Source organism: Zychaea mexicana, assembly GCF_025766255.1.
Source record: "Zychaea mexicana strain RSA 1403 chromosome Unknown BDB00scaffold_38, whole genome shotgun sequence".
Classification (NCBI taxonomy): Eukaryota; Fungi; Mucoromycota; class Mucoromycetes; order Mucorales; family Lichtheimiaceae; genus Zychaea; species Zychaea mexicana.
This window is the reverse complement of record NW_026516701.1, coordinates 250,957-278,118: the sequence shown is the minus strand read 5'-3', so window position 1 is coordinate 278,118 and position 27,162 is coordinate 250,957. Positions and strand designations below refer to the sequence as shown.

At 43.8% G+C, this 27,162-nt stretch overlaps 11 protein-coding genes across 11 annotated transcripts; 7 read left to right on the top strand and 4 right to left on the bottom strand.

Moving 5' to 3' along the window:
* The first annotated feature begins 270 nt into the window (after positions 1-270).
* Positions 271-2,226, top strand: BDB00DRAFT_824268 (cell division control protein 42). The gene is made up of 6 exons (XM_053123597.1): positions 271-404; positions 505-574; positions 694-750; positions 1,030-1,063; positions 1,159-1,197; positions 1,380-2,226. Exons 2-6 carry the CDS (start codon positions 527-529, stop codon positions 1,775-1,777), a joined length of 576 nt encoding a protein of 191 aa, XP_052979548.1. The 5' UTR covers positions 271-404; positions 505-526; the 3' UTR covers positions 1,778-2,226.
* Positions 2,227-2,262: 36 nt separating this feature from the next.
* On the bottom strand, positions 2,263-4,271 carry BDB00DRAFT_824267 (putative serine/threonine protein phosphatase). Its single transcript, XM_053123596.1, has 9 exons — positions 4,025-4,271; positions 3,715-3,861; positions 3,567-3,634; positions 3,382-3,455; positions 3,216-3,295; positions 3,076-3,146; positions 2,947-2,993; positions 2,760-2,854; positions 2,263-2,687 (listed from the first exon to the last, which is right to left on the bottom strand). Exons 1-9 carry the CDS (start codon positions 4,103-4,105, stop codon positions 2,415-2,417), a joined length of 936 nt encoding a protein of 311 aa, XP_052979547.1. The 5' UTR covers positions 4,106-4,271; the 3' UTR covers positions 2,263-2,414.
* Positions 4,272-5,161: 890 nt separating this feature from the next.
* BDB00DRAFT_788128 (uncharacterized protein) lies at positions 5,162-5,635 on the bottom strand (the record flags this gene model as incomplete). The annotated part of the gene is made up of 1 exon (XM_053120761.1): positions 5,162-5,635. One exon carries the CDS (start codon positions 5,633-5,635, stop codon positions 5,162-5,164), a length of 474 nt encoding a protein of 157 aa, XP_052979546.1.
* Positions 5,636-5,723: 88 nt separating this feature from the next.
* On the bottom strand, positions 5,724-6,185 carry BDB00DRAFT_382616 (uncharacterized protein). Its single transcript, XM_053117162.1, has one exon. The coding sequence runs from the start codon at positions 6,094-6,096 to the stop codon at positions 5,812-5,814; it is 285 nt and encodes a 94-aa protein (XP_052979545.1). The 5' UTR covers positions 6,097-6,185; the 3' UTR covers positions 5,724-5,811.
* Positions 6,186-9,129: 2,944 nt separating this feature from the next.
* On the top strand, positions 9,130-10,393 carry BDB00DRAFT_382464 (phosphatidylserine synthase). The gene is made up of 3 exons (XM_053117160.1): positions 9,130-9,591; positions 9,705-9,744; positions 9,897-10,393. Exons 1-3 carry the CDS (start codon positions 9,397-9,399, stop codon positions 10,223-10,225), a joined length of 564 nt encoding a protein of 187 aa, XP_052979544.1. The 5' UTR covers positions 9,130-9,396; the 3' UTR covers positions 10,226-10,393.
* BDB00DRAFT_382561 (uncharacterized protein) lies at positions 10,316-13,117 on the bottom strand. The gene is made up of 5 exons (XM_053117161.1): positions 13,022-13,117; positions 12,496-12,873; positions 11,902-12,319; positions 11,434-11,841; positions 10,316-11,348 (listed from the first exon to the last, which is right to left on the bottom strand). Exons 2-5 carry the CDS (start codon positions 12,832-12,834, stop codon positions 10,561-10,563), a joined length of 1,953 nt encoding a protein of 650 aa, XP_052979543.1. The 5' UTR covers positions 12,835-12,873; positions 13,022-13,117; the 3' UTR covers positions 10,316-10,560.
* A 1,454-nt stretch (positions 13,118-14,571) lies between these two features.
* BDB00DRAFT_824221 (uncharacterized protein) lies at positions 14,572-16,098 on the top strand. The gene is made up of 3 exons (XM_053123595.1): positions 14,572-14,864; positions 14,979-15,302; positions 15,505-16,098. Exons 1-3 carry the CDS (start codon positions 14,651-14,653, stop codon positions 15,906-15,908), a joined length of 942 nt encoding a protein of 313 aa, XP_052979542.1. The 5' UTR covers positions 14,572-14,650; the 3' UTR covers positions 15,909-16,098.
* A 1,117-nt stretch (positions 16,099-17,215) lies between these two features.
* BDB00DRAFT_907567 (uncharacterized protein) lies at positions 17,216-18,331 on the top strand (the record flags this gene model as incomplete). Its single annotated transcript, XM_053128618.1, has 2 exons — positions 17,216-17,853; positions 17,931-18,331. Exons 1-2 carry the CDS (start codon positions 17,556-17,558, stop codon positions 18,329-18,331), a joined length of 699 nt encoding a protein of 232 aa, XP_052979541.1. The 5' UTR covers positions 17,216-17,555.
* Positions 18,332-19,876: 1,545 nt separating this feature from the next.
* Positions 19,877-20,041, top strand: BDB00DRAFT_723425 (uncharacterized protein; the record flags this gene model as incomplete). The annotated part of the gene is made up of 1 exon (XM_053118211.1): positions 19,877-20,041. A coding segment is annotated over one exon (165 nt), but the record flags the coding sequence as incomplete, so codon positions are not given.
* Positions 20,042-25,640: 5,599 nt separating this feature from the next.
* On the top strand, positions 25,641-26,603 carry BDB00DRAFT_382375 (uncharacterized protein). The gene has a single exon (XM_053117159.1). It carries the CDS (start codon positions 25,940-25,942, stop codon positions 26,453-26,455), a length of 516 nt encoding a protein of 171 aa, XP_052979539.1. The 5' UTR covers positions 25,641-25,939; the 3' UTR covers positions 26,456-26,603.
* A 15-nt stretch (positions 26,604-26,618) lies between these two features.
* On the top strand, positions 26,619-27,161 carry BDB00DRAFT_824213 (uncharacterized protein; the record flags this gene model as incomplete). The annotated part of the gene is made up of 3 exons (XM_053123594.1): positions 26,619-26,875; positions 26,954-27,034; positions 27,105-27,161. A coding segment is annotated over one exon (256 nt), but the record flags the coding sequence as incomplete, so codon positions are not given.
* Position 27,162: the final 1 nt, after the last annotated feature.

Genomic DNA, 27,162 nt, shown 5'->3' with positions numbered 1-27,162 from the left:
CAATTAACTGATATACCCCAATGAGTTTCTGGAAAGAATGGATCTCATCTGCTTAGTACTTCTGAGCTTTTAATCCGACAGTAACATAGTGGAAAGAGTGACATGAGGCAAGTAGATATCAGCAGATTTCAAGGAGCTTTTTCAAAGATTATACACGCTCTTCTCTGTTTTAGGAATTCTTATACCAGAAAAACACGAACATTTCAAACACCGCAGGAAATTAGGCGTGCCATCGTCTCCTGCCCTGCCTTTCTTCTCTTAAACCCCACCCGCATACTTCAGCCAAAAGGAACGGTTTCTTTCTCTCTCTTCTTTTCTCCATTATATATTTTTGAGTCTGCCTCGTTATCTCTCTCTATCTTGGTCATTTAGAGAACCATTCTTATTTTCTCCCCTTTTAACTAGTAAGTCATCAATACACGAAAGAAAAAAAAAGGAAAAAAGAGCCGAAGAAGCCAAGAAAAATCATTAAATATTCATCTGGAAATTTGTGTGATTGTTTAGGAATAATTAGTAACAAACCGAAATGCAGACGATAAAGTGTGTCGTAGTTGGAGATGGTGCTGTGGGAAAAGTAACGTATAGATCCTTTCTATAAGAATATAATGCACCTTTTGTCACTGTACACTCCCCACATTGCAAGGATAAAAGAATGAGCCACTAACTGGCGGATATTATACTGACATTGTATAGACCTGTCTTTTGATATCGTACACCACAAACAAATTTCCTTCTGAATATGTGCCTACGGTAAGGAGGACTGGGAGAGAAAAGGCGGTTTAAACGGGGAGAAAGAGAGAGAGAGAGAGAGAGAGAGAGGATGAGCGTGTGTATGTGTGTCTGATATGGTAAATATATCAAGCGCCAGGGCAAGGGGGAGGGGCTCGGGTGAGACAGAAAGAGAGAGAAAGAGGGAGAGATATTAAGGAAGTGGGTTAGAGAACATGCTGTTTCATGTTTTTGAAATGCTAACCCAACACTGTGTTTTCCACTAAACTATGCCCATCACAACTGTTTTCATACGTCTAGGTCTTTGACAACTACGCAGTAACGGTGATGATTGGTAAATGGCTTATTATGCACGCAACCCACGCGCTCTTGTGACATCTCTTTGATAGATGGATGATCTTGCTAATACGTATTTCTTCATGTACAAAGGTGATGAGCCGTACACTTTGGGACTGTTCGATACAGCAGGTAAAAGATGATTGCAGGAAAAAGGAGCTAAGGCCGTGGGGGGGAGGAGATGAGTCAATATGTCTGGGGGTTTAGCAAAAGTTAGCGAAGGGAGGATCTGTGATTTGGTAGATCGTGGGTAGGTGGGGTACACAATTAGAAATGAATTAAAGGGTACTTACTGGGCACTCTGTATATTCCAGGCCAAGAGGATTATGACCGACTCCGCCCGCTGTCATACCCACAAACCGACGTCTTTCTGGTCTGCTTCTCGGTCACGTCCCCTGCGTCGTTCGAAAACGTCAAAGAAAAGTGGTTTCCTGAAGTCCACCACCATTGCCCTGGCGTCCCGTGCCTAATTGTCGGTACACAGATCGATTTGCGCGATGATCCCAGTGTCACCGAAAAACTGGCTCGGCAGAAACAACGGCCTATCAGCTTTGATGCCGGTGAGCGACTTGCACGAGAGTTGGGCGCTGTCAAGTACGTCGAGTGCTCGGCCCTGACGCAGAAGGGATTGAAGAACGTATTTGATGAGGCTATCGTGGCAGCGTTGGAGCCGCCTGTCAAGAAAAAATCGAAAAAGTGCACGATTTTGTAGACAAAACGAAACGAAACGAAACGAAATGATAAAAAAAGACACACACAAACTCACGCACGATTCACACACGGCAAGCACGTACGCGTTTCTTCTTCTTGTTCTTCTTGCCCAGATAACGTGTTGAAGGACTATTTCTCTCTTCTATTTCAAACCACCACACGCGCACACACAACATCTACTTTTGTATTCTATCCAAGTTTCTAATCTCTCGCTCTCTCTCGCTCTCTCTCTCTCTCTCGACCATCGCTCTTTATATCGTCTAGCTAGCCTTTTCCTCTCTCTTTTTCTTCTTCTTCTTCTTTACCCATCTTCTTTCTTCTTTTTTTCGCCAACTCCTTTCTTCTCTCTCTCTCTCTTCATTTATACTCTTTACTTCAATATTTTCTCTGTCTCTTTTTTAGTTTCGAAATAAGAAGGCAAGAATTTTCTCTATCCATCTTTCCACAAAACTGCTCTTCGTATATCTTTGGCGTGTGTGAGAGTGGGGTTTTTAGAACTCTTTCTTTTTATTGTAGACGAAAGGGAAGGTCTCAAAGAGTTTGAGGCGGGTGGTGGTGGTAGTGGTGGTGATATATGGCTCAGTTTGGTTAATGGTTGTTGGCAGGGTGGATGATTTGCAATGTCGATTGAACTAGTGTTACAAGAAATACTGGCTACCAGGCCCAGCAGCATACGACTCATTATCGAAAAACTGGGTATCATTTTCTAGAAATATCCGATAATCGCTTTCCTCAATCTGTTCACGGTCGTCGGGTACTTTTAGAATGGCTGCCTTGTTGCCGCATCTATAGCAATAGTTGGGTGCAGACCACAATGTGACGAGATTCTTGTCTGCGAAAGGATAGTTGTATCCTTCATCCACAAGCTGATGGCTGCGAACAATTAAGCCCACATCATTGTTGTGACAGAACTATGCATATCATGGTCCATTAGATCCCAATAGGGCTTAGATATAGATCTCACCGGACGTTTAATAACTTACGGCATTGGTAGGTAGGTGGCCAAACAAGAAACCACCACCTCTTGGACTTATTGCCCATGAATCGACTTGTGACTCCGGATCAGACCACAATAGATCTGCAGATAATGTCAAATTTAATCCCTCATTGTTTATTACCTCAAGACAACAAGCACGCGTATCAACTGCTGCGAAAAGGCACGAGACTTACCACAGGTACCGCCTGTTTGAGGTAGCTCTTGCATTCGGAATAATGTCCTATCAAAAATTTCAGTTTCATGAGTCTCCACGACATCAAGAAGATCGTTACATCAGGAAAAACTTCTCTCTTTTATCTTACCGAATAGAATCAACAGAAGGTAGTTCAGGTGATAACCCACCATGGACACAGAATATATTTCCATCAACAAGCTAAATACGAAAGATCAGTAACGATCTCCTTAATATATTGGGCCATCCAGCAATTTTTTTGATACTTACCGCTGCCAAAGGAAGATAATCGAAAACTGTACAGCACCATTCCCACACCTTAGAGCTTTGATATTTGGCTAGACATTCATCTAACATCGACCACGTCAAGTCATTAACTTTCTAAGATTACTTAGGTTACGTATAGCACATTCAGAAAATTAAAGGAGAGGCTTACCATAGAAGCCATATACTCGCGTAACATTTCGACTTTCGTGGTTACCGCGCGTTAATGTAATACGATCTGGGTACCTGATAACAAACACACATATATTGGCGAATATCAATATACACACATGCATATGTTCTTCAATAGTAGGTAGTGTTACATTGCATCATTTATCTAAATAAATAGCAACTTACTTGACTTTAAGCAACAATAACAACGTCAACGTTTCTAATGAATAACGACCGCGATCGACAAAATCACCCTGTGTAATAAGCTTTTGTGTTAAAGGTTTGCTCATTTGCTTTTTGGATAACCTCTTGGACTACTTCACTCGGAATATACCATAAAAATATAGGATGTTTCAGGCAGATCACCACCGACTTCGAAAAGCTTCAACAAGTCATAAAACTGACCATGAATATCACCGCATAACGTCACTGGTGCTCGTACAGGCACGACTGTTGATTCCTCGGCCAAGATTTCCTTCAACTAATTACATACAAATACACGTTTTTTTTTGGTTTTTATAAACCAAATTTTGTAAAAGTTCAAAAAATAAACGCATTAGTACGATCTACTGTATATTGCCAATGCCTCCTGTCTGTTTCTGGTGAGGGGTAAGTGGGCAAAAGGTAAGTCAGGTAATAATCACCTTGTTACATAGCTGACGCATGTCATTTTCGGGTAGATATTTGCAAGCCTTGATGGATTCAATGCAAGCGTCTACATCCATGGCTGTTTGGAAAGGTCGTCAGAATGTGAGAGAAGAATTGCGTTAAACCAAGAAAAGACGAACCGAATATAGAGTCACCTCCCCGCTCCTTTCTTTCGTTCAAGCACGAATGCAGCTGGAATTAAAGTCAGCGGGCAATCTTTTATATTCATATCATGCATGTGCTGTAGCCAATAACCCGAACAGCCTTGAGCATTTCTCTTTAGGGTTGAATTAAACACTTGTTTACCATGATGATCTGTGGGTACAGACTTAGTATTACTGATGCTGGAAATGTACCTGACAACGGAAAGACTACTACACTAAGTATTGATGATATCAGCACGGGCAGTATAAAGTAGTAGTGGCACACGGCTCATGATCTCACCGGACCCGTTATTGTATGTAAATGTAGGATGTACTTGACGAAACTTTGTTCGGGCCCTTTCTTTTAATAGCGTGACAGCGGTCAGTGCGTGCGTTTTTGTTATTTACGTTCGCTAGTATGTACCATTATTTACTTGCGGGCAAAGTGTACGAAACGAAGAAGTGATTAATCATTGTATACACTCAACGAAAAACAATGTATGGCAAAATAAACAAAGTAAGTAGAATTCATTATGGAAGAACCTCTTACCCTATCACACCGTTGAGCGCGAGATTCATTATTACAATGTGACAATCTACTAAGATGGCAGGAGAAAGCAGGAGGAATATTTTGTCTCTACAAACAAACGGCATTCCTCAATACGTACAGGCATATGTGTGGTAGCCATGCATCCATCACGGTAGTTGAGACGAGAAACAGACAGCCGAGGTAGTTATTTCAAACAAATGTTTATATAGTAGAAGGTTGCGATGATAAACGGTCGTGTTGAGAAGATATGTACAGATGAAAAAAGGGGCTATTAACATGTAAATTCGTTGGATGTTTGGTGGCAGTGGTAGTGGTGGAGGTAGAGGTAGAGATTTTGGTTTAGATTGTTACTCAAAGTGCGATGAGCAAGAGCGTTGGCGATTTTTGGTAGAGTCAATCATTGAGTAAATGTTAGCGTAAGTCGGGCGGCGTTTCCTTTCTCAGATATCTACTTCTTCTTCTTTCATAGTTCGACACAAGCGCCAGAAAGTGTCGGTCACCGCCAGCAGAGTGTGTATATTCTTCAGATTTACAAAAGATGCCAGTTCGTCCAAAGAGCGTGGGAAAGTGAGCAGACCATTTTCCTGCCGAAGGCGCGTCAAGAAAAAGGTAATGTTGAAACCGTTGATTTGGAAAGTCAACGCGGCTTGCAGCTTGTTAGCATCAACAGTATCCTTAGCAAAAATCGCTAAACGCAGGAGATCGTGGCATAGAGCATGCTTATCGGTGGAGGGGTGCGCCAACTTCACTTCACCGAATCCGCGGCTTGGCCCTAGTTCGCGCTGGCTCAACTTGGAAGTGGTGCCATCAAGACGCATCTCCCCAGTTTCACCAGCTATGATGTTCGAACATCGCAACAAGGCGCTTTTCTCAGGATCGCAGAACAAAGCAGACAAAATGGGGTCAAAGTACATAGTAAAGAGCTCGCATTGGGGGGTAGTGTGTTTTACAGGAAACAGTTATTTACATATCCTCCTTAGAAGGAAAGAAAACAAACATACTTCTTTCCTTCTAGATAGGATCTTATTCAGACATACCTTTTCGAGGTGGATTCTATAAGTATCATTATTTAATGAGAAACTAAATGTCTTTATTTTAAAATTTTAGCGATCGCTGGTGGAGAAGAAGCTTCTGGTGCAGAGCGATTACTCATAATAGAGCGTTTTCGCCAAAGAACTCCTGTCGGTGGCAATGCAATTGAGTCTACTTGGTAACTTCCCCCATAAACTTGGTTGTGTTGTCTTTCAATAGTGCTCGCATTACTTCCTTGGTATGATTCTAGAATCAAGGTAAGTGTGTTGTTGGCTTCATCTCGCTCAAGCAAAACTGCTGAGACACTTACCCCAACCAAGCGCACACGCGCAACCATAAACATCGCCTGACCCAGGCGTACACGACAGCGTCAAGCACGGCACCAGAGGAAAAGAAAAATACACGCGGAAAAGAGGAGACAGCGGCACAAACGGCGGATTCAAAGTGGGCGACACCAGGAAAGGGAAAGGGGAGAGACCAAAGGAACGGAGAGAAACACGCACACAGACAGAACAAATGCCTAAAAAAGGCCATCTAAAAAGGACATTGCAATTAGCATCAATCTGGGGCAATACGAAAGCACTCGACAGCGAAATAAAAGAGGATGTAGCCACTTACACGCCGACAAGACCTGCTCCATCTCGGAGACTCGGTCGATGTCACCACGAGCAGCCTGCAGCAGACTAGCAAAGAGCGCCTCATCGTCGCCAGACTCGAGGAGACGCTGCAACTCCTCATACTCGTTCAACGTGACACCCAAGTTTGCTGCCATCACTGCAGCAAACTCTGCACCTTCGTCGTCGTCTTCCTCGGTGCGCACGTCGTACTCTTCTTCTCCTTCTTCGACATCTTCCATGCTCTCCGGGCCGCAAAAACAGGAACGTGAGCCAGTGGCTCCGGCGCGACGACGGACATGGGGATGTTTGCGGAGGCGTAAGTGGTGGATGCAGCGATAGGGCAGGAAGAGACGAAAGGGAAGAATAGCTGCAAGGTGTTGCGCTGGCGGATGTGGCGGTGGTGGCGGCGACGGGTGGAGCTGAGGAGGTGCGCAGAAGGATAAGGACGGGAACGGACTTGTTGATGAGGATTGGTGGTGGCGGTGGGTTGAAGGAGCGACTGCGGGACGAACGGAACGGAAGGAGCGAACAGCGGCAAGTAGTGGTGGTGACGGTGGCGGTGGTGGCGGCGACGGGTGGAGCTGAGGAGGTGCGCAGAAGGATAAGGACGGGAACGGACTTGTTGATGAGGACGGTGGTGGCGGTGGGTTGAAGGAGCGACTGCGGGGACGAACGGAACGGAAGGAGCGAACAGCGGCAAGTAGTGGTGGTGACGGTGGCGGTGGCGGATTTCACGCTGGCGGGTGTGATGACGAGGTGCGCGGAAGGAGGAAAAGACTGTGTGGTTGCGGCGGTGATGGTGGTGGTGTCGATGATGGGGATGTTGTTGGCGGCGGCGTTAATGGCGGTGGTGTTGACGATTGACTAGGGCAAAGAAGGAGGATACTTGACAGGGCCAAAAGCTCGTGCACGGATGATTCAATGAAGAACAGTTGGCTGCATGACAGTTGATGAGCATCTTTTTGAAATATAAGAAGAGCTCTGTCACGTTCACGTTTATCAACATCCATGGCGTTACTGGTTCGCATTTTCCATGTTTTCTGAGAAGTAGCTTATAAATTTAGTTTCTATTTCTTCGTGACATGGTTTCTTCTTTGCTACCGACCATCTGTTAGCACCCACACATCCGCACACAGAAAAAAGAGAGGACTCACCTAAAAACATGGAAAGTGCGAAGAAGTAAGGAAGCAACATGCTGCAGAAAATGGGTGCCTTTATGTGCTTCCTTTTCTTTTCAAAAAGCAAAAAAGTAAGCAATGTATATATTCAACGAAAATTAGTGTATGAGAAAACAAAACAATTTGAATTCATTATGTAAAAACCTCTTACTCCATCGATGAGCGAGAGATTCATCTGAGAGTGACAATCGATGCAATACACTGCACCCGTAAAGAGGTCCATAAGTTTGAAAAGTTATGGATTTTCAATAAATTGAAGTTGGGAGTTGGGAGTTGGGGAAAGCCGGTTCCCCAAAGTTGTGGAGTATCAAAGCATCGTGCATTTTGCGCAGCTGCTCCAAACAAACGCTTGCGTGGTATAAATCCAATTATTACGAGCTCTCGTTACAAGGTATAGGGAGAAACTGGTTTACCAGAAACAGCTTATTGTTAGATAAACTTGGACGCATCAGATTTTGTAACCAACAAGAAATGTCTACTACGCACTTATTTAAAACTGTCAACAATACACATGATATAGCACAGCATTAAAGAATTGAAAAGTTATGTTAACTGGCAAGCATTTGCGTATATTTCGTACGAGTCAGGAAAGAATGTGGCGAAATAACACTGCAGTAGAATCTTTTTAGGAAAAGGAAACTACAGTGATTCTACATGTATAATGTAACTATTGAGCTCATAGATAAATTTAGAGTATATCTTTGTACGGATAGCAGGGAAATAATATCCAGGACATACTATAGATTAGAACTAATAAATGTTCTACATGGCAGCGAAACGCCTGTACATTTCATGCTTTTCAAATAAATAAAGGATGTGTATAAAATGTTAGAACTTCACCGTTATTTACTTCATTTTTAATAGAACGAAAATTTCAAAGAATGTAGCGTGTTCAGCCTTCGCTAAGCAACCTTTCCAGTGAGCACAACGAGGATGGAATACTTCTTGCTCTGTATCTTCTTTTCAGAGGACGTATGGCTATGGCCTCGCGTTAGTTGTCTCCTGGGTCATGGAAGGCCACTATCTATTTCCTGTGGACTAACACACAGATAACCATAATCCAATAGCCGCAACAACAACAACAACTGCGAGGAAGCTAACCATTCAAAGTCGATTAGTGTGGCAACGAAACGGGAAGAAACCGTGACTTCTTCAGGAAGGAGACGCACTAGTGATTGAACGAGGGATTGAACACAAAGCAGCGTCCATTCTGGTTTTCTGGAGAGATCTAGCATAGGCTGCGCCCACTCCGGCTCTGGAGAAATTGGGCAGTGCAGCCACCTCCACGTCAAGTGATGGAGATCCTGAGACCATTGATCGTAGCGTTCCCAACAAAAAGCTAAAAGAGCGGTTGGTACAAAAAGGATGATAGGCAACTGCGTCTGTAGTTTAACCTGCTTAAATTAAAAAGAAAAAAAGTTCGTGCCCTTTGCTGCCACAGCTGGGTTGTATGTATAATTTTCTTTTTTCTTCTCTTTCTTTAAGGGTTCTTTCTCTCTCACTCATTAATCGCCCTCCCAACTCCAGTACATAAACGATATATAAAATATAAAGAAATGGCAACACATAAAGAATTAAACAAACGACGTGACGCAGCAGCAGCTACGGAAAAGTCAACGTCCACGTCGTCGACGTCGTCGTCCGATAGCTCTTCTCCAAAGCAGAAAGTTGATCCACCACGACCTGGTCATTTCTCTATGGTTCGGTAAGCCGTTTTTCCTGTTCACCGGGTGTGCCAAGACATTTTGCTTAGACCTTAAACACACTTTTGACACAACCCTCTATACCACTGTATACCACTTTTCTTACTTCCATAGAAACTTTTACATCGCCGATGTCATTACACTCATGAATGGCGTGTGCGGAATCATGTCCGTGTTTGGATCTATGCGGTACTTGTTGTCGAGTGACATTTCGGATTTATACTCGGCCATGGGCTTTATGCCGTTTGGTCTCTTTTTTGACTTCATGGACGGTCGTGTTGCACGCTGGCGAAACAATTCATCGTTACTCGGTCAAGAATTAGACAGTCTTGCAGATTTGGTTCGTATATTCCTTACTTTCTTTCGCGCCATGATAATGATTATATGTGTGTGCATGCATACAGAGAGGTGGATGAATGTATCTATCTCTAATACGACGTATATTATAATCAGATTTCATTTGGCGTTGCACCCGCATCACTTGGCTTTGCAGGTTAGGATCTAGGATGTTGATGATGATGATGATGACGGTGATATGATAATGATGCGGGTATCTTTGCTGTGATGAGAATTTCAAAAGGGGGTTATAGCATCATCAGAGAAAACAAGCATTTAAGTAACTAAGAACGGGTACTACTATTATAGTGGGCATGCGCACATACCTTGACACGGTGGTCTTGACATACTTTGTCTGCTGTGGCATCGCACGTCTCGCACGTTTCAACGCAACGGTGGCCTTGCAACCCAAAGACGTAACTGGCAAAATCTCGTTTTTCGAAGGCACGCCTATACCTACTTCGCTGTCACTTGTCGCAATCATTGCGTATCTGGTGATGAACAATCAGTATTTGGACGCACTTCCCGGTCAGATCATCCAGCTTGCTCCGACCTGGGACATGCATCCACTCGTGCTCATTTATGCACTCAGTGGCACGCTCATGGTCAGCAAAACCCTGCGTATCCCAAAGCCTTGATTTATGCCGTATAAATTTTTTCTTTTCTTCTCATTGTTGTGTGACACATATAAAATCGTTGCTCCGTTGAATTGTTGTACAGTACAATAAACAAACCCTCTCTTTTCATGTTTACATGTGAATATCACTAATACTTTTATTATTATAAATAAGTTTATTACTAGGGTTAACTTTGTACTGTAAAGGGAAAAAAACTAAAAAGAACTGTACATTATATATAGCAACAAAAACAGGTTACACAGCATGGTTAAACACCACAATGATGTAATCTCCTCTCTATGACGCATCATTAGATTTCTCAAGTCTTCTTCTTTTCTTAGTTTAGCGGCAACGATTCAGTCGCGCTGCAATGCAGTTTCAGCATTCCCGTCTTGTTGCGGAACAGTGTCCCAATCATCATCATCATCATCATCATCATCATCGTCAACTTGGTCTTGTTGATACGCATTGCCAGTGTTTGATGACTTTGCCACAGGGATAGGACTCTTGCCCTTATCTTGCTGATGCGTCTCATCTGACTCTACCTGTGATGCTTGCTGGGTCTTGTCGCTCTGATCGACTTGAGGAGTAGCAACCGCTTGCTGCGGTTGGATGTATTCAACAGGTACTTGGATCACTTGAGGCTGCTGCTGCTGCTGCTGCTGATTGTTCTGTTGGCCTTGTTGCTGATAACCCGATGACGATGGCTCTTGTTCTTCGGGCATAGGTGGCAAAGCACGCTCAGATCCTTGCTGCTGTTGTTCATAACCGCCCTGTTGCTGATCATGATCATAATCATCATCATCATCATCATCATGCTGTTGTTGTTGTTGTTGTTGTTGTTGCTGACCAAATTGACCCTGCTGAATAAGGGGCTCGGGACGGAATCGATCCGACATTTGGACTAGTCTATTGAACCAATCCTGCAAATCGTTCTGGTCTTGTGATCTGAGCATAAAGCTCTTTTCCATGCCAACCAAGGATTGTGCGTTCTTGCCGCGGATTTCAAAGGCGTTCTCCTGATACATCGAGTCGTAGTTTCTGCTGCAATCGATGTTCGTGTGCGGAATGAAAATCGACACTTCGGGGCTCAATGGATCCTCATCGAATTGTCGGGTCGATTTGTAACTGTGCAAAAAGCCGGCTTATATCCGAATAGTCGTTATTGCCAATCCTTCTTCTCCTTTAAGGAAAACAGCGATTAAGGAGAGAAAAAGGATATTACTTACATGGAGTCAAAACATACAGTCCTTCCGCCCAGTTGCGCATAATGCTCGTTCGGCGCTCCAGCAGGCCAACCTTGACAGGCTGCACGAGATCGTGGTTCTGGTTTGGATAGCTGATATCCTGGTCAGTCTTGTACGCAGCTTCTGTACTGATCAAGTTCCCCGAGTTACGACGAGCAAACTCGTCCCATTCAGTATCGGCACCAATGTTGCCGAACGTTGTGGTCACTTGGCCGAACGCACTGTGGGCTTCTAGCTTCTCCATCCGGAACTGTTGCAATTGATGCGTGATTGATCGAATGCTCTCGACCAAGTTGCGTTCAAACAAGTGGATTTCATGTTGCAAGTTTAAAATATTCTCATGCAACGTGTTTTCGCTGTCAAACAGATTCTTGTTGGCTTGGAAAACAGCTATGAAGAAGATTCACTTAGCAGGAAGAAACGCTTTTTATAAACAACTTTTTAACGTACCGCAATTGATCAACAATGGATCTTGACGCTGGTGGGCCGAATCAGGCATTTGGGTGTTGTACTGAATCGCGCTATCCAGCTTGGAGACAAGTGCGTCCATGCGACGACGGCCCTCGTACAAGCTGGTCGTCTTCAAGTTCTTGTCATGACCAATGGCCTTGAGCATAGACTTGATATCGTTCTTGATACTGCGCAGACTTGGCAGCACAGAGCGATCCAAGTAATTGACATAATCTTGATGGCGCACACTTTGTTCCACAGTGTAGTTGCGGAACGACATCCATAGGTCTTGGATACCACCGGATTCCATGAACTGACCATTAGCCTCGGGTAGTGGAATCACAATCGTCTTGCTAGACTTGCTGTAGCGACCGGCCGTTCTGGATTCGATTCCTTCTATCTGCTGGAACAATTTGATCTGTTTTGAGCAACACATATTGCATTCACAAAAATAATTGAATGTGTGTTAGTCAAGTGTCTTCATGAACCAGCATAATAACCCTAGTAACATTACGTAGCTGTGGATTAAACCCTCCCCCCCCCACACATCCCTCAGTGCCCTTACACCAAACCTCTTCGAAATTCTTTTTTTACCAAATCCTTGATGGCAAGTCGCCAAGCGCTCAGACGCGAAGACAGCAGATCCGTAGGATGAATACCACCATTCATGCGATACACTTGCTGCTGTACCGTCGAGCCGCGATGTGTCGACAATTTCATGCTGGGTTTGGGCTGAGCCATAAAAACCGGTGCTTCGGATCCCTTGGATGTGGTCGTCAACGCCTTACTGGGCGCTCTTTGCAACTGTTGCTGTCCTTGCTGTTGTTGGTTGCTTGACTTACGACCCTCGGGCACGGGTGTCCCCATTTCGTTGGCACCAGCATTATTGTCGTCATCTTGGAACGTCGGAAGAGGCTTAGACGTCATTACCATACTTTTGGGCAAATGAGGCAAACTCTTTTGTTGCCCCGTCTGTTGTTGGTTTAATAGTTGTGTTGCCATAGTGTTTTTTTACGTCGTCGTTGTTGTTGTTGTTGTTGTTGTTTTTGTCGTGATGAGGATAGTAAGAAAACACGATTAGAAAAGAAAAAGGCGCGTTAAAGCAACGGTTGGCTCGTACATGTAATGGCCAAGGCTCTTCATGTCCCTTGCACTAAATTGTGAAACCGATGCTGCATAAGGGGATTGATTTCGTGAATGGAGATCGTGGGGGGAAACGAGAGAAGCGGTTGTTATAATATTAGCAGCAGCAACACTGTACATAAAGAAGGCCTCAATGCAACGTGCTTGAATATAAAACAAGCGTTTCCCGCTTTGCTTTCCTAAAGGTGTCACAAGCCGCTGACAGTGCATGAATGCACAGCATCATGCTGCTTTGTGTCTACGCCTTTGGGAAGACCCATGCTCAAACCATCTCCCCTTTCCCCCGTTTTGCATTGCCACACACGAGAGGGAGCAATTAACGACTATAACAATGCTATATACTGTGGATCGGTTCCTTGCAATGGCCAATGAGCAATCCAAAAGAAAAAAGATATTTTTAATGTATAAACACACGAACATGAGTTACCAATGTTACGGCATTGTTGTTATCATATGCACTGCTGCTACGATAACTTTGTTAGCAGCTTTTGCACAGCCCATCGATAAGTAATAATGAAATATACTTCAATACGTTTCACAGCGACATCAACAGGGGAATAGTTGTCGCTTGGGCGTGAGATAGCATACGCAGCAAATGTTTCTGCAGTTGTAATCGCCTAAATGTTCGATGTTACTGTAATAATCTAATATCACTACACCGCTCTTGTACTATTACGACGGTGCCATATATATATAAGAACCCCAGTACATTGATAAGTGCTTCTTTGATTCAAAAGTATATGTTAATAATAGCCTTTTTGTGTTACAAATATCAACTGTTACTCGTATTTTCGATAACAATAATGTTTATGGTGCTGCTACTGCAATGTTGATGATAATTACTGCTGTTATACGAAGTACTAAATTTCGTAAAATGTTATAAGCCGCACAATCCTGCAACTCGACAATTTTGGTATTTTTAGCCTGGCTTAGAGCAGACTCCTCGCTCGTTATTAATTTAGACTGGGCGACAGCAAACAAAGTGTTGACAGACCAGAAGCAACCATGTGATAAAATATGGCTTTTATCCCTATATCTCTATTTTCCAAGGTGGAATTCGAACGTACACACATAAAGGTACAATGTAAATCTTTTTCTTCATAGTGGAAATTGCTATAAGCTGCTGCTCTCCTGTTAGCCAAAGTAAATAAACGAAAAGGTTTGAGAAAAGGGGGATTGTTGGGGAAGGGGTGCAGATGATGGGCAACCAGCTTGCATAAAATTGTGAAGCGTCACTGAGCCCGCGCGCTAGTTAGTGATCGTTCCGTAATACGTTAATGTTCCCCTGTTCTGGGGATTGAGTCCGAGTGACTTTGTGAATAGTCCGAGGGAGAGTGAGAGGGAGAAGGAGTGTCTGTATAGTAGAAAAAGCTCTTAGTTCCACTACCAATTTCCCAGGCCAGTTAGCAACAATGCATCGAGAGAGAAAGGGAAGAGGAGGCTTGGTCCATTATTTGTTGGTAGCATGGCCAAACGAAAGACACACGCAATAAAAAGGACTGCAGGTTTCTTTGTCTATAAATACAGACGTTTTGGTTTTGTTGGAATTATTTTTTCGTTACGAGATACATTCAACTCTTCTTTCTCTTACTGAGCACATAACAACATGACTATCGGATTCGACCAAGATCTTCCCAAGGATGTCTATGAGTTCAACGAAATGCGTCGCAAGTTCGTCTATGAAAAGTCTGGCATTGCCTCCTTGCTCAAGCCTGCCCCTGTGACGCAGCACTTGCCCTCTTATGACACGGAAGGAACGCCCACTTTCAAACAGTATGTTGGCTCTGGCAAACTCGAGGGTCGTCATGCTTTGATTACAGGTAAGACAATGGTCATTACTATATATCTACTGTTGCTGCTGTTGTCAATACATCGTATACATATGTGAGTGTGCTCTGTCCTGCTCTATATCCTAATAACACTACATTTCTTAGGCGCTGACAGTGGTATCGGCCGAGCGATTGCCACCCTGTTTGCTTTGGAAGGCTGTGCCGGTATCACCATTGTCTATCGGGATTCGCGCGAGGATGCCGATGCAAAGTACACCAAAGATACCATTGAAGCGCAGAGCAAGTGTCAGGTCCACTTAATTGCCCGTGACATTGGTTACGAACATAACTGTCGCGAGATTCTGGATGCTCACTTGAACACGTTTGGCAGTATTGACATCTTGATTAATAATGCCGCTGAACAGCACAAGGTGGATAAGATCGAGGATCTCGTTGGTGAAACTATGGAGCGCACATTTAGAACCAATGGTAAAGTCAATATCTGGAATCATTAATTCAGTCTGTGTGTACGTGTGTGCGTGTGACCAAAAAGGTCGGATGGATGGATTGGGGCGGACGGAATAAATGGCGATCTTTTTCCTTTTGCTAACTACACGTATCTTAATTAACGTGCGGGCTAATTCTTGGTTGGGGTTGTCGATCGATGATGATGTCTTCATATTATCAACAGTGTTCGGACCGATCTATATGACCAAGCACGCTGCCAAACACATGAAGGCCGGTGCATGTATTGTTAACACTGCTTCCGTAGCAGCTTATCGAGGCATGGATGTGCTTGTCGACTATTCGGCCACCAAGGGCGCTGTTGTCGCCTACACGCGTGCGTTGTCGCAGCAATTGGCACCTCGACATATCAGAGTGAACGCAGTTGCCCCGGGACCCGTGTGGACGCCCTTGATTCCAAACACGTTCTCGCAAGAAGAAATCCAAAACTTTGGTTCATTCCCACCTTTCAAGCGCCCAGCCCAACCGGCCGAGATTGCCGCTGCCTTTGTCTTCTTGGCATCGGCCGACAGCTCTTACATCAGTGGTCAAACCATCCACCCCAACGGTGGTCAGACCCTTAACACATAAAAAGAATAAAAAGGAAAGAAAACGGCAGCCGGCGTAAAAACTAGTATTGACTTGTTTGCTTGTAGTGCTGAATTGTATTACACAACACATCCCAAATTTTTACACTACTACAACAATCTACAAACTACATAGTAGAAACAACTTCAAACATACAAAATAAAGATTCGTACTTTGTGACAAATGAACCGAGTATGGTGATGATGGTTGGCAGTATATATATCCAAACGATGATGATCGTTGCACTTTGGAATAAAGCCGGGTTGGCGATCCATGCACACCAAAATGTGCAAAAAGGCTTTGTGTAACCACCGGAAACAAGTATGATGGTATTTTTAGAAGCCAGATTTTGTTTTCTTCTTTTCAACAATCATACTTGATTGAAATACACATAGTAGAATGAAAGCACATGGAGAGAGAGCGTGTGGTAAGAAAGTAATCCTGTCACCTCCCTCCTTTCCTGACCCTACATCCTGCTACATGCTTCATTCAGCGCATAGACCCGTTTTTCTTATCACATAGAAGAAGAAAAGGGTCACTTTATAGAATACTACCTACTACCAGTATATGAGCATCATAGCACTCTACTGGTTTTAGACAGTTTCCACTAACGCTCCCCGAGATTAATTATGAACCTGTTTGAGCTCTTCCTGATTGATTACTTGTCAAAATGAGCATTTGCCAACACAAATCGCTCACCGTCTTTCTATCTATCTATCATGGAAAACCACCAGAAGAACATAAGGCAGTCAGGATGGTATCCAATCAAGTTGGAGCGAATGCTATTGGACAGAGCCACGCAACGATCTGCATCGTCTGTAGTGGAATGTGTGTCACGCTTCGCAACTCTATTTGGTCTCTCTCTCTCTCTCTCTCTCTCTCTCTGTGTGTGTGTGTCTCCTTATAACACACCAATACAGTAGCTCTTCTTCTTTGTCTTCACTCTCCCCCATTAAACCTAGCCCCTTTCCCTGCCCCTCCCCCCCTGGAAACTGTAGTATATGTTAAAGAGAACAGTACAAGCATCCTTTTGCATCATATATTCTCTATACACCCACCATCATCATGCCAGCTCCTTGCTTGCTTTATGACGGATGACTGCTACTAATTTCTAAAAAACAACCAGTAGTAGTAGCATCGTTGCTTAGGGGCTCAACAGAGAAGCACGTCCGTGGCGACAGTGCAAGGCAAAGAGAGTGTTTTAGAACGAAAGCACGTTTGACAAGAAAGTGAACACAAGTGCCGATCCTGCTGTTGTGGTGCCCAACCCGTACTCACACTACGCAATAATAAAGCAGCCTCTCTGTTTATTGTTCAACCTTCGCTTCTTCTTCTTTTTTATTTGCCCTCCTGTCCTCCTTTTTCCTTCTTTCTTTCTCTCTTTCTCTCTTTCTCTCGCTCGCACAAAAACTTTTGCTCTTCTTCGTTTCTTTTCTTTTGCTATTTTATTTTCTTTTATATTTTTCTTCTGTTATTGCTCGCTCAAGTTCTCTTCTTCTTCCACTCATAACAACCACCAACAACAACCCCATTTTTATTACCCCTACGTAAAGCAAAAAAGCACACATTCTGTATACCTATACTACTTTTACAAAGCACAAAACACATCCCAACCAATTTCACATTCCATAAAAGAAAAGAAAGCAGAAAATGACAACGCATGATGTTCACCGAGCCATGGAAGAGAACCTATTCAACTCATTTCACCACCGCCACAATCCGCTCCAGTCGCCAGGCAGCCTAGCCGGATCATCACCGGCATTTCGATCCATGACAGCATCCGACCTCATTAACTTATTGCCAAGCACTCCGTCTGCTGCTATGCCACCACAACAACACCAACAGCACCATAACAACCACCACCACCACCACCAGCAACAGACACGTCATAGCCGTCCTGCATCCGATGTTTTGCAGAACCCACAGCTTAGCGGTCATGCTGCTGAAGGTACAAACATGTTTCCTCCGTAACCCGTCGTGTTTCTTTGAAGAAGAGGAAAACTAACAACTGAATACTTTCTGTAGAAGCCATCGATGAATGGTTTGAGAACATCCAGCGATACGAGAAGATGCTCGAAGAGGTGGCCGCAGCTAGTCTCGACCAAGCGTTCAAGGACGAACTCAACCATGTGAATCAATGGTTCCGATGCCGATCTGATCCTGAGCGAACGGCTGCCCTGTACAGTGTTGTCCAGAATGCCTCACAGATCCAGATCCGCTTCTTGATCACTGTGTTGCAGCAACTGGCGAACCAGGATCCATTGGGCGCATTGCTTTCCCCTGCTGGACAGGAAAAAGGTAAATGTCTACGACGAAGCAATGTAGAGAGAGAAAACAAGCCTGAAAGAAAGAAAGCGGGATACCCACTTTCTATAAACATTTGCACTAAAGAAGTATCTGTTGTGAATTTATTACAAATCCTCTAGCTCGTGCAGCGGCGTCGACACCCGCGCCAGTAACCGTGGCGGGTTCAGTCGTATCGACGGAGTCTCAGTACGAAATGCGGAAGCGACAGATGTACCCACCCAGCCGACGGGCCACACGGTCGAACTTGTGCAACCGACTTACGTCCGCGTTGAGTGAGCCTGATGATCTCCGACGTCGTAACAGAGACATGATGCTACCACGATCCTTGGGCTTGAGCCATCAGCAAGGATTATTGTATGAAAAGGCCCTGGCTGCGCGTGCACAGATCCAGGCCGCCAACAACGGAAGCAACTCAAACCGTTCTTCCACTGCATCAAGTGGTGCAAGCACCACCTCTTCTTCTTCTGCATCCGTCGGTAGCGGGTTTGCACCTCGTCTGAAGGCTTCCACCTCCGAAGTTACGCCTTCATCACGTAGCGGCTCGCTCTTTGGCACAACGACCTCTGCTGCTGCTGCTGCCGCTGCTGCTGCTGCCGCCGCCGCCGCTGCCGGTAATGACTGGCCTTTCCCGCTGGCACGAGGAAATCATCATCAACATCCTCAACAACAGCAACATCATCATCATCATCATCATAGCAACTCTGCTGAAAAACCATTGGTGGGCCGTATTGGCGATCGTGGGTCTGTAAACGACGATAGCTGGTCGTTTGGCTCGCTTTCGTCGAAGAAAAAGCGAGAAATGGATCTCCCCTGGACACGCAAGAGTGATACCATCAGGGAAGAGCAAGAGTATCCTTCTACTACGGCTTCTGCACGTGAACTTGCAGCAGCAACAAACAGCTTGACCGCACTGGAGCAAGCGCAGGCACGCCTCCGCCGCGATACACATCATCAGCAACAACATCCTACCAACAACAACAACAACAACAACCATCATAACCAGCATTCGAGAATCGGTCAAAAAGTTGAACAGCTTGAACGTCTCATATCAGCTCGAAACAACAGCAACAACAATAATAATACCACTTCTACTACTACTACTTCTTCCCTTCTATCTAATAAACATGCTACTACCACTACCACTGCTACTACCACCGATCAACGAACTACTCCTTCAAAACCAGCTCCACCACCAGGATTGTCTCCTATTCCTACTCCTTTGCCACAGTCATTCACTACAACGCCTACAACGACTACAACTACTGCTTCACCCACAACGACAACAATCAGTACTACCGCTCCTTCAACTACGCCTGGTGACAATACGCCGCCAACACCAGTAACGAGTACATCCACATCAACAACTGCTACTACTGCTACTACTACTACCAAAAAAGAGGTCCAGTTTGGACAGTTCTTGACACCGCCCGCTATTTATGACCACGACAACAACGACTACCTGAGCGACCATAGTGATACCTCGAATGTGAGCGCCAAAGATCAGCAGCTGACTGGTGCAGCACGCAGACGTAAACGCTCATCGGCTGCACGCGCATTAAAAGATAAATTGGCTGCAGAAACTATTGATTTTGAACTGATGAAAGGTAAAGCTAATCTATGTGCTGCTTTACCAAGTTTATGCTCCAAGATAGCTAATCGATCACATTGTAGATGTCCAAAATTGGCTGAGAAGTTTAAGATTACACAAGTACAGTCATGCTTTTGATGGCATGCAGTGGCAGCAAGTCGTTCGGATGACGGACGAAGACATGCTTCAGGCTGGTGTCAGCACTCTGGGCGCTAGACGCAAGCTTTTGAAAGTATTCGAAAACGTCATGCGACACTGTGATGAGAATGTAAGTTTTACCAATGATCCCTCCCTTTTACCTTTGTTGTTGTTGCGGTGTTCTTCTACTAGAAATGTGTGCACTGACATTCGTCTCCTCCCATCTTGTAGAACATTGAATACTAAAAAAAGTAAACCCCGTAATAAAAAATAACTCCTTTTCCGTCTCTCTACGCTCGTCCCACCCTTCTCCAATCACAAACTTTGTCCTCTCTACCCTTTTTTTTGTTTACATGCTGTGGAACATTTGTCTTTTTATACACACAAACTTTGTGCATATCATCTTTGTTGCTCAGAATACAAAACTATATTTAAAAAAAGCATCTGGATGACCACATACTATCATCTGAATATAGGCATGCTTTCGAGCGATAATGAGCCATTATTTGAAATTGAACTATATACCAGGATATATGGCTACTATGTACCATACGTCAGACAAGCAACCTTTTATAGTACTGTCGAGGAGGACTTTATGCGCAATTGTTTTTCTGAAATTCTACTTTTGATACTCTAAGAAATTTCTGTACATATAGGTCACCGTGGTACACACAAAGAAAGACATCTGGACCAGCATTATAAACTTTACATTGAAAACGGAAGCTATCATAGCAAAAATATATTAACAGGCAAGTACATATACGCATGCATTACATTTCGAAGCATTGAACAGAGATCCACGAGGCTGAAGCGCTGAAAACGCAAAGTATAGCAATGACCTAAGAGGAGAAATACAAAGCGCGCTATGCCCTACGACAACGGAAGGCTCATTAGCAAGTTTTGAAGAATCTCGAGCGCTATGCGTTAACGGTAATTATTGCCGAAGCATTTGTTGTGTATGTCGGGATAGGTGATTTCTTTCCGCTGTTATCAATAATTCAACATAGTGCAACATTTATAGGTAGTGAAAACCGCCAAATCCAGCTTTTTCAACCAATTTCGAAATAGGACAACTCAAAAGCGAATTACGAGAGTGTATTGTTAAGCTGCAAGAAGTCTTATTGATTAACTACATCGTATATCACTTTGGTGGCAGTGGCCCTAAGCAATGCTGCTTCTAATCATCTGGCGTAACTTGACGGTGCTACTGTATACTGGCGGATATCTAGGAAGATTTAGGTCAGGATGACGAGTAGACGGTTTTAGATGATAAATCAAAAAAGTTGCGTGATGTTTTAATAGAGGTAAAAAAAATGTTACTTAGTTATCTTGATGACCCGTCGTTCAAAGATCAGCTACTGTGCTTACGAAAAGGTGGGCAGAATCAGGAGAAGCAAAGCTCGTTTTGGAAACCATACGAAAACATGCAAGGAATTCCTGTGTTGGTATAAGGAACTTGTTTCTGCTTTTGAAAAGTGTCAGAGGAGAAAATGAAATTGTATGTCTATAACATTGCGCCTCAGCAGCAAGAACGCCAAAGATCATATCGCTTCCTCTCGCTCCTCAGCACACACGACTTCCTAGAAGCAAAGCTTAGTATGTTCATCATGTTGGATCTGGCGCCTTTGTAGAAGGTAAGTATTTGCACGTGGTAAAGAAGGCCACGATATACTAAACTATGCTTGAACGCCTGTAGGTTTACGGTACGTATTGTACGTTCAAATGAACCTTAAGTAAGAGTATCATAGTTGTACAGATTTATCAATCCACGATCATGTTTTCTGCCTACAAGACGAAGCAATATGGGCATGCTGAAGGGAACTCTGCGAGTGCATATAAGCAATTCGAGGTTGGAATATGTATAAAATCCGTGTGTCAATTGCAAATGTCTAACTGTTACAGTACTATAGTGTGATAAGAACAGAGCCTCGAAGAACAAGCCGTCGTGATATTCAGAAAGGAATGTGTGCAGATTGACCACCCACTGTCGCGGATGTCTTGCACAAGGATTTAAACGTAATTGATCAAGTATAACTTCTCATTTTGTAGCAAAACTTAAACGAGTGGATACTACTGCTATTAGAACAGCAGCGCCACATCACTCATACTGGTGTAAACCTTAACCAGTCCAAATGGTTCTTGTGGTCTACATGACGAAGCATGTATTTTATTAGGTATAAAGTTGTGAAAAATGTGAAAACCGCAATGTTCACATTAAGCGTACATATAAGTCAAGCCTATATGCTACGTTATGATGAAAAGTTTGTCTGGTCCTTGCACTCACGCACTTGGTTCATCTCCGAGAGTGGTGGGTAATTTTCGCTCAGGAGCCGGACGCCAATCAGAATGACAGTCAGTGTTCATATCTTGTGACTTAAGATCAGCTTCCTACTCTGCCATGTAATATTCACATCGTGTAGTGTCATGAATTCTTTCAACCATGATTATCATTGCTTTGGGCGCATCATCGTCAGCACCGTCGTCACGAGGAGGCCATAATAACGATGTATGCCAATCTCCACAATAGGAAATGATCGACAAATGCATGTGTAACTGGTATCCGTTCCGATGCAGCGCTGTTATCTATCGTTTTTGAAATCTGCATATGATTAATACTACCACAGTCTCCTGTACAGTATTCATTTGATATCCTTTATTTTGCGGCACTGATGTTTATTAGATGAGTCCTGCTACATATGATTAAGCACAAAGTTTGTCGCTATTACAGTAGTCATTAATAGTTTTGGGATTGTCTTTGACGTGAAAAACTAGAAAAAAATGACATGTTTCGATGTTCGACGTTTGCTTTTCTGCCTTCATTGCTGATATTATCATATCATATTAGTATGTACAATATGTACAGTATCTGATCGTATACTGTACCCTGATGCCGACTTTAATCCTTGAGAACTGTCGCGTAAATTATTATGAATAAACACATGACGGTACAGTAACTGCAGTTTGATCACGGCTAAAATAACATCACTTTATGCCCACAAATGCTTTCAAAATGAAGATAGAGTTTTATTGTCCCAGAAAAAATATACAGTAAAAATAGTAGTAGTAAAGTATTTATGAGAGTAATAATGTAATAAATAGACGTAATGTCGATACCCTCATTGATGACAAGTGCTACAGAACAGAATGGATTAGCGTGCGTTATAGCTTTTTTTTTATAATCTTTGTCTTTTTTTCTATTCTTTTTTTCCTTTTTCCTTTTTCCTTTTTTCTTTTTTCTTTTTTCTTCATTTTTTTTAGTTTCGTTTCGTTTCTCTATTTTGTAACATATTATGATATCAAGGTATGGTAAAATGGACGGCACACACGATCGATTCGCTTGATGGCACGCGTAAAACACAGACAGTACCCGGTTTTGGACGTGGTATGTAGTTTGCATCGTGTAAGGTGTCAGGTATGCCATCAATTTGGTCGTCTTGTAGTCGTGTAAGAAATGATAGCTTGTTCTGAAAATGTCTTGAGACAATCGTCGCCGCTAACGCAAGAATAGACCTTGTATAATTTTTTCTCGTATGTGATGTTTGAATAAAGCTTCTACGTCACTGGGGCTAAAGCTGCCAATCTAATGAGTAGTATGTTAGTCGTTATGCTTGATGGATGGTGCGTTGGAATGTACAATATCGTATGAAGCTCTATATTAACAACCGTACCTGACGGATGATGTATTTGTTTTGGTTGTTGCAAACTTATTTTTTAATTTGCAATCATGTACGTCAGCGCGGTGACAGGCACCTACGATCTGTGGGAACACATACAATAAAGAGAGATTAGTATCTTGTTCTTCAAAAAAGAATTAAAGGAAGATCTTTCTAACACTTACCTGACTGAATCTTTTTTATGTTCTTGCTTTGTGTATGTTTTTGACTGTATAATTTTTGGGCTATTGCGCTGGCGACTTTGGTCATATCTTGTTCATTTTGTATTTAAAAAGTTGTATCTGTCGACGTGTTTTGTACCAATCCGATCCGTGTGTGCCGTTGGGTTTTGTGCTTATGTATAAGGATGTATACGGGGTGTTTTTTTTCTATACTATTAAAAATAAACATTGTCAGCTTTTCCAATCGATCGTTGCACTTACAATCAATGAGGGGGGACGACATATGAAGCGAAAAATAGCATATAGAAAAAGAAAAGAGGGTAAAGGAAATTGGGACAATGTAGGATGTAAATTCTTGTGACAGGCTGAATGATGGTCTATTTTCGTATCAATGCTTTAGTTCATATACGCTCTTCACATGGCAATGGCATTCCTTTAATCATGACAAAAATTAGTAACTTACCACAATTTGCAGTATTGACGATACATCTGCAGACGTTATTAGTCGCGTATGGCGAGCATCGCATCCGTGGATTGTTCGTTCGCATTTGGCACAATAAGCCTTGACCAGTGTGTAAGGTGGCAGCTGCTTTCTGTAAGCTTGGATCCGAAATGGTTCGTCCATAGTATCTTTACCACACCGACAGTACGGCATGTTGAGCTGTAGCTTTTGGTGTCTGCACTGTCGTTGCAATTGATGATCAAGCCAGCACGACGCACACAGACCTCACATGGATCTTGATGGTGAGAGTAGTCCTGCTGCTGCTGCTTATCTTGGATGTTGGTGACAACCGTGAGTCATTGGTTGTGCCGTTTGGTAAACCATCTTGGCACTTGTCGTATGTCGACGACAGCCGCAAAAATGGCCGATGAACGTACTGACTACTTGAGCACCTTAGCATCCCTTGACGATCCATATGGATTGCTGTGTGTGCTGCATGCCAAGCGTGTTGTAGTTACTGTCACTTGCTGCTGCCATTACAAGTTCACAATGACACGTCCTTGGAATTCCCTCTTGTGATCGTTGGTAGTGTTTCCAAGTTTGATTGATCCGCTTTGTTGTGTGTGTTGCTTATCCAAGGACCTAGTGTTGAAGCCAATCATTGACAGCAGACCATCTGTTGTGGATAGCCGCGTGGATGGACCGGCCCGTGAAGTGGCAGACATGTCATTGTGTGTTGGACGATGATAAGTTACTAGGGTGGTTGTGTCATACGTGGCGTTTTCCGGCAACGTTGATTTATTTGTTGATTGCTGCCGTCATAAATGCTCGCGGATGATATGCCTCGGCTGTGTGTGCTGTCGTTTCGCCGCGTTCGATGATTATCATTGGATTTCCGATCGCTTGTTGTTGACCAGCATAAGGGGGGAAACAGTTGTAGATGAACAAAGATTGGTGCCATTCGTTGCTTTGTCGCATTCAAGGTTGCTTACTCTTCGCAGCTGAAATGCGCTAGCCTCACATTGGGACCGCCAAACCCCAAAGTGCCTCCTCCGTGGCTGGGCTGGGCTGCTGTCGCATTTGAAGATTGGATGGTAAAACGTCCATGTCCATAGAGATAGAGACATATAGGAACATGATTGTGCACACCAAGTTGAACTGTCTGACCTTCAGAAAGCTTTCTTGACCAGCTTCTTTCTGATTATCATTTCGCCTGAGCTTGAGTTGGTGATATCGATTTGCCAGACTTGATATCCACGGCTAATACTTGAATCGCTGTCACACTGCTGTCAAATATACTGTGATCCTCGGATTGTAGGTCGATAGCCTCCGCATGAGAACCGATTGTTGGTAGATTTCATGCGTCTCCTCCATATTGCTATGTTCTTCTATCGCACATCTGGTCGCTGCTCTTCTGTTCAAAGACATAACCGATCATGACGGTTTGGTTGATGACATGAACGATAGGTTGCCTTGGTTCGATTGATAGAAAGCGAAGCGGATATACCAATTTCGCTCGATGGAATTGCTCTGCTTGTAAAGACCAAGGGAATGCGCGTCTTGGACATGGCCGGCAGGATGCCAAATACTTGGGATAGGTGCCATATTCTTGATGAGTTGTCCCGGCTCGATGATTTGTCTTCGTGATAATAGCATTCTTTTAAAAACTCTTTTCGCCGATTTGATATAGCAGCAGAAGCAGAAGCAGCAGCGACCCACTCGAAATGAACGTCTTTGACTTTTTTGAAAGCCGCTCGAGAAAGATAGGTTTCGATCATTTGAAGATCAAGCGCGTGCTTTCAGGAAACACCCGGTTTCGTCTCCAATACCAGGATCAAGCCAAAGACGGGATTCTCCACTCCTCCAAGCGGAAACATTCCCTTGCCAGGGGAAAACGTTCCAAGCCGCCAAAGCCCACAGTAGTAACCATCACTGGCACCACCCGCCAACGGAAGACACCCCAGCTTCAGGAATCCCCAAAGCAAAGGCAAGGAATGAACGGGGACTTACATGGCACACTGAACTACAACCGGTGGGAGATCCAGATTTTGAAGAGCAATGGGGATAGCGAGGACGGTACAGCCGGTGGTGGGGAGGGGAACACCGCTCTGGTTGCAAGGGTATTGCAGGAACACCATCCACATGAGCTGGAACTGACTGAAAAGACAACCTTGAGAAGGAATGATTTAATCCCTAGTAATGGATGCTTCTTCGCCTTCTTCACACCACATCCGAGTTGAATGCGATATGAAGAAGGGAAGAGTGAATGGAAAAAGGATTATCAGTTAGTAAGTCTCTTCTTATTGAGATGTTCGTCTTTCATTGAGTATTAAAAAAAATATAGTACTTCCCGTAATCATACAAGCCCGACGCCTTGGGTTGTCTTTTCAGTCAGTTCCAGCTCATGTGGATGGTATTCCTGCAATACCCAAACAACCAGAGCGGTGTTCCCCTCCCCACCATCGACTGTGCCGTCCTCGCTATCCCCATTGCTCTTCATACCCCTTCACCCCCGGTGGCTGTAGCCAGTGCCACCAATGCCCCACCCACCCCTTACCTTTACCCGAGGAAACCATCCACTGAGGTGTCTTCCAAACCCGTCCCGCCAGACGGTCGCCACACACAGAGTGCAGCGCACACAAGGCCGCAACAGCTATGACCTATTAACAATTCCCTTTAATCAACGACATGCACACACTGAAGACTTGGGCTGATGTTATCAAGGCATCTATATTTACCTGTTGTCCTACACGGACTCGCGTCCAGAGACAGACATGAAAGTATCTGCCCACAACAAAGACAGCAGCACAAATAGCAGCCTATTTAAATAAAAAGATTTAGTATCCAACGATTACTCCTGACACCTACAGCCACACTTTAAACACGTACCGGAACCGTTGCCCACGTAGATACACCATATGGCGCACCAAAAAACGCCAAAAAAAAA

Bases quoted from the DNA above. Each gene is read 5' to 3' on its own strand.
- BDB00DRAFT_382375 (XM_053117159.1), top strand. From the start codon at position 25,940: ATGAACGTCTTTGACTTTTTTGAAAGCCGCTCGAGAAAGATAGGTTTC.
- BDB00DRAFT_824267 (XM_053123596.1), bottom strand. From the start codon at position 4,105: ATGGATGTAGACGCTTGCATTGAATCCATCAAGGCTTGCAAATATCTA. The intron at 3,456-3,566 runs GTAAGTTGCTAT...GTTTGTTATCAG, and splicing joins TTATTGTTGCTTAAAGTCAA to GTACCCAGATCGTATTACAT. The intron at 2,855-2,946 runs GTAAGTCTCGTG...CATTATCTGCAG, and splicing joins TCAAACAGGCGGTACCTGTG to ATCTATTGTGGTCTGATCCG.
- BDB00DRAFT_824268 (XM_053123597.1), top strand. From the start codon at position 527: ATGCAGACGATAAAGTGTGTCGTAGTTGGAGATGGTGCTGTGGGAAAA. The intron at 575-693 runs GTAACGTATAGA...GACATTGTATAG, and splicing joins GAGATGGTGCTGTGGGAAAA to ACCTGTCTTTTGATATCGTA. The intron at 1,198-1,379 runs GTAAAAGATGAT...TGTATATTCCAG, and splicing joins GGGACTGTTCGATACAGCAG to GCCAAGAGGATTATGACCGA.
- BDB00DRAFT_382464 (XM_053117160.1), top strand. From the start codon at position 9,397: ATGAATGGCGTGTGCGGAATCATGTCCGTGTTTGGATCTATGCGGTAC. The intron at 9,592-9,704 runs GTTCGTATATTC...TATTATAATCAG, and splicing joins TAGACAGTCTTGCAGATTTG to ATTTCATTTGGCGTTGCACC. The intron at 9,745-9,896 runs GTTAGGATCTAG...CTACTATTATAG, and splicing joins CGCATCACTTGGCTTTGCAG to TGGGCATGCGCACATACCTT.
- BDB00DRAFT_382561 (XM_053117161.1), bottom strand. From the start codon at position 12,834: ATGGTAATGACGTCTAAGCCTCTTCCGACGTTCCAAGATGACGACAAT. The intron at 11,842-11,901 runs GTACGTTAAAAA...TCTTCTTCATAG, and splicing joins TCCATTGTTGATCAATTGCG to CTGTTTTCCAAGCCAACAAG. The intron at 11,349-11,433 runs GTAAGTAATATC...TTCGGATATAAG, and splicing joins ACTGTATGTTTTGACTCCAT to CCGGCTTTTTGCACAGTTAC.
- BDB00DRAFT_382616 (XM_053117162.1), bottom strand. From the start codon at position 6,096: ATGTTTATGGTTGCGCGTGTGCGCTTGGTTGGGGTAAGTGTCTCAGCA.
- BDB00DRAFT_824221 (XM_053123595.1), top strand. From the start codon at position 14,651: ATGACTATCGGATTCGACCAAGATCTTCCCAAGGATGTCTATGAGTTC. The intron at 14,865-14,978 runs GTAAGACAATGG...TACATTTCTTAG, and splicing joins TCGTCATGCTTTGATTACAG to GCGCTGACAGTGGTATCGGC. The intron at 15,303-15,504 runs GTAAAGTCAATA...TATTATCAACAG, and splicing joins GCGCACATTTAGAACCAATG to TGTTCGGACCGATCTATATG.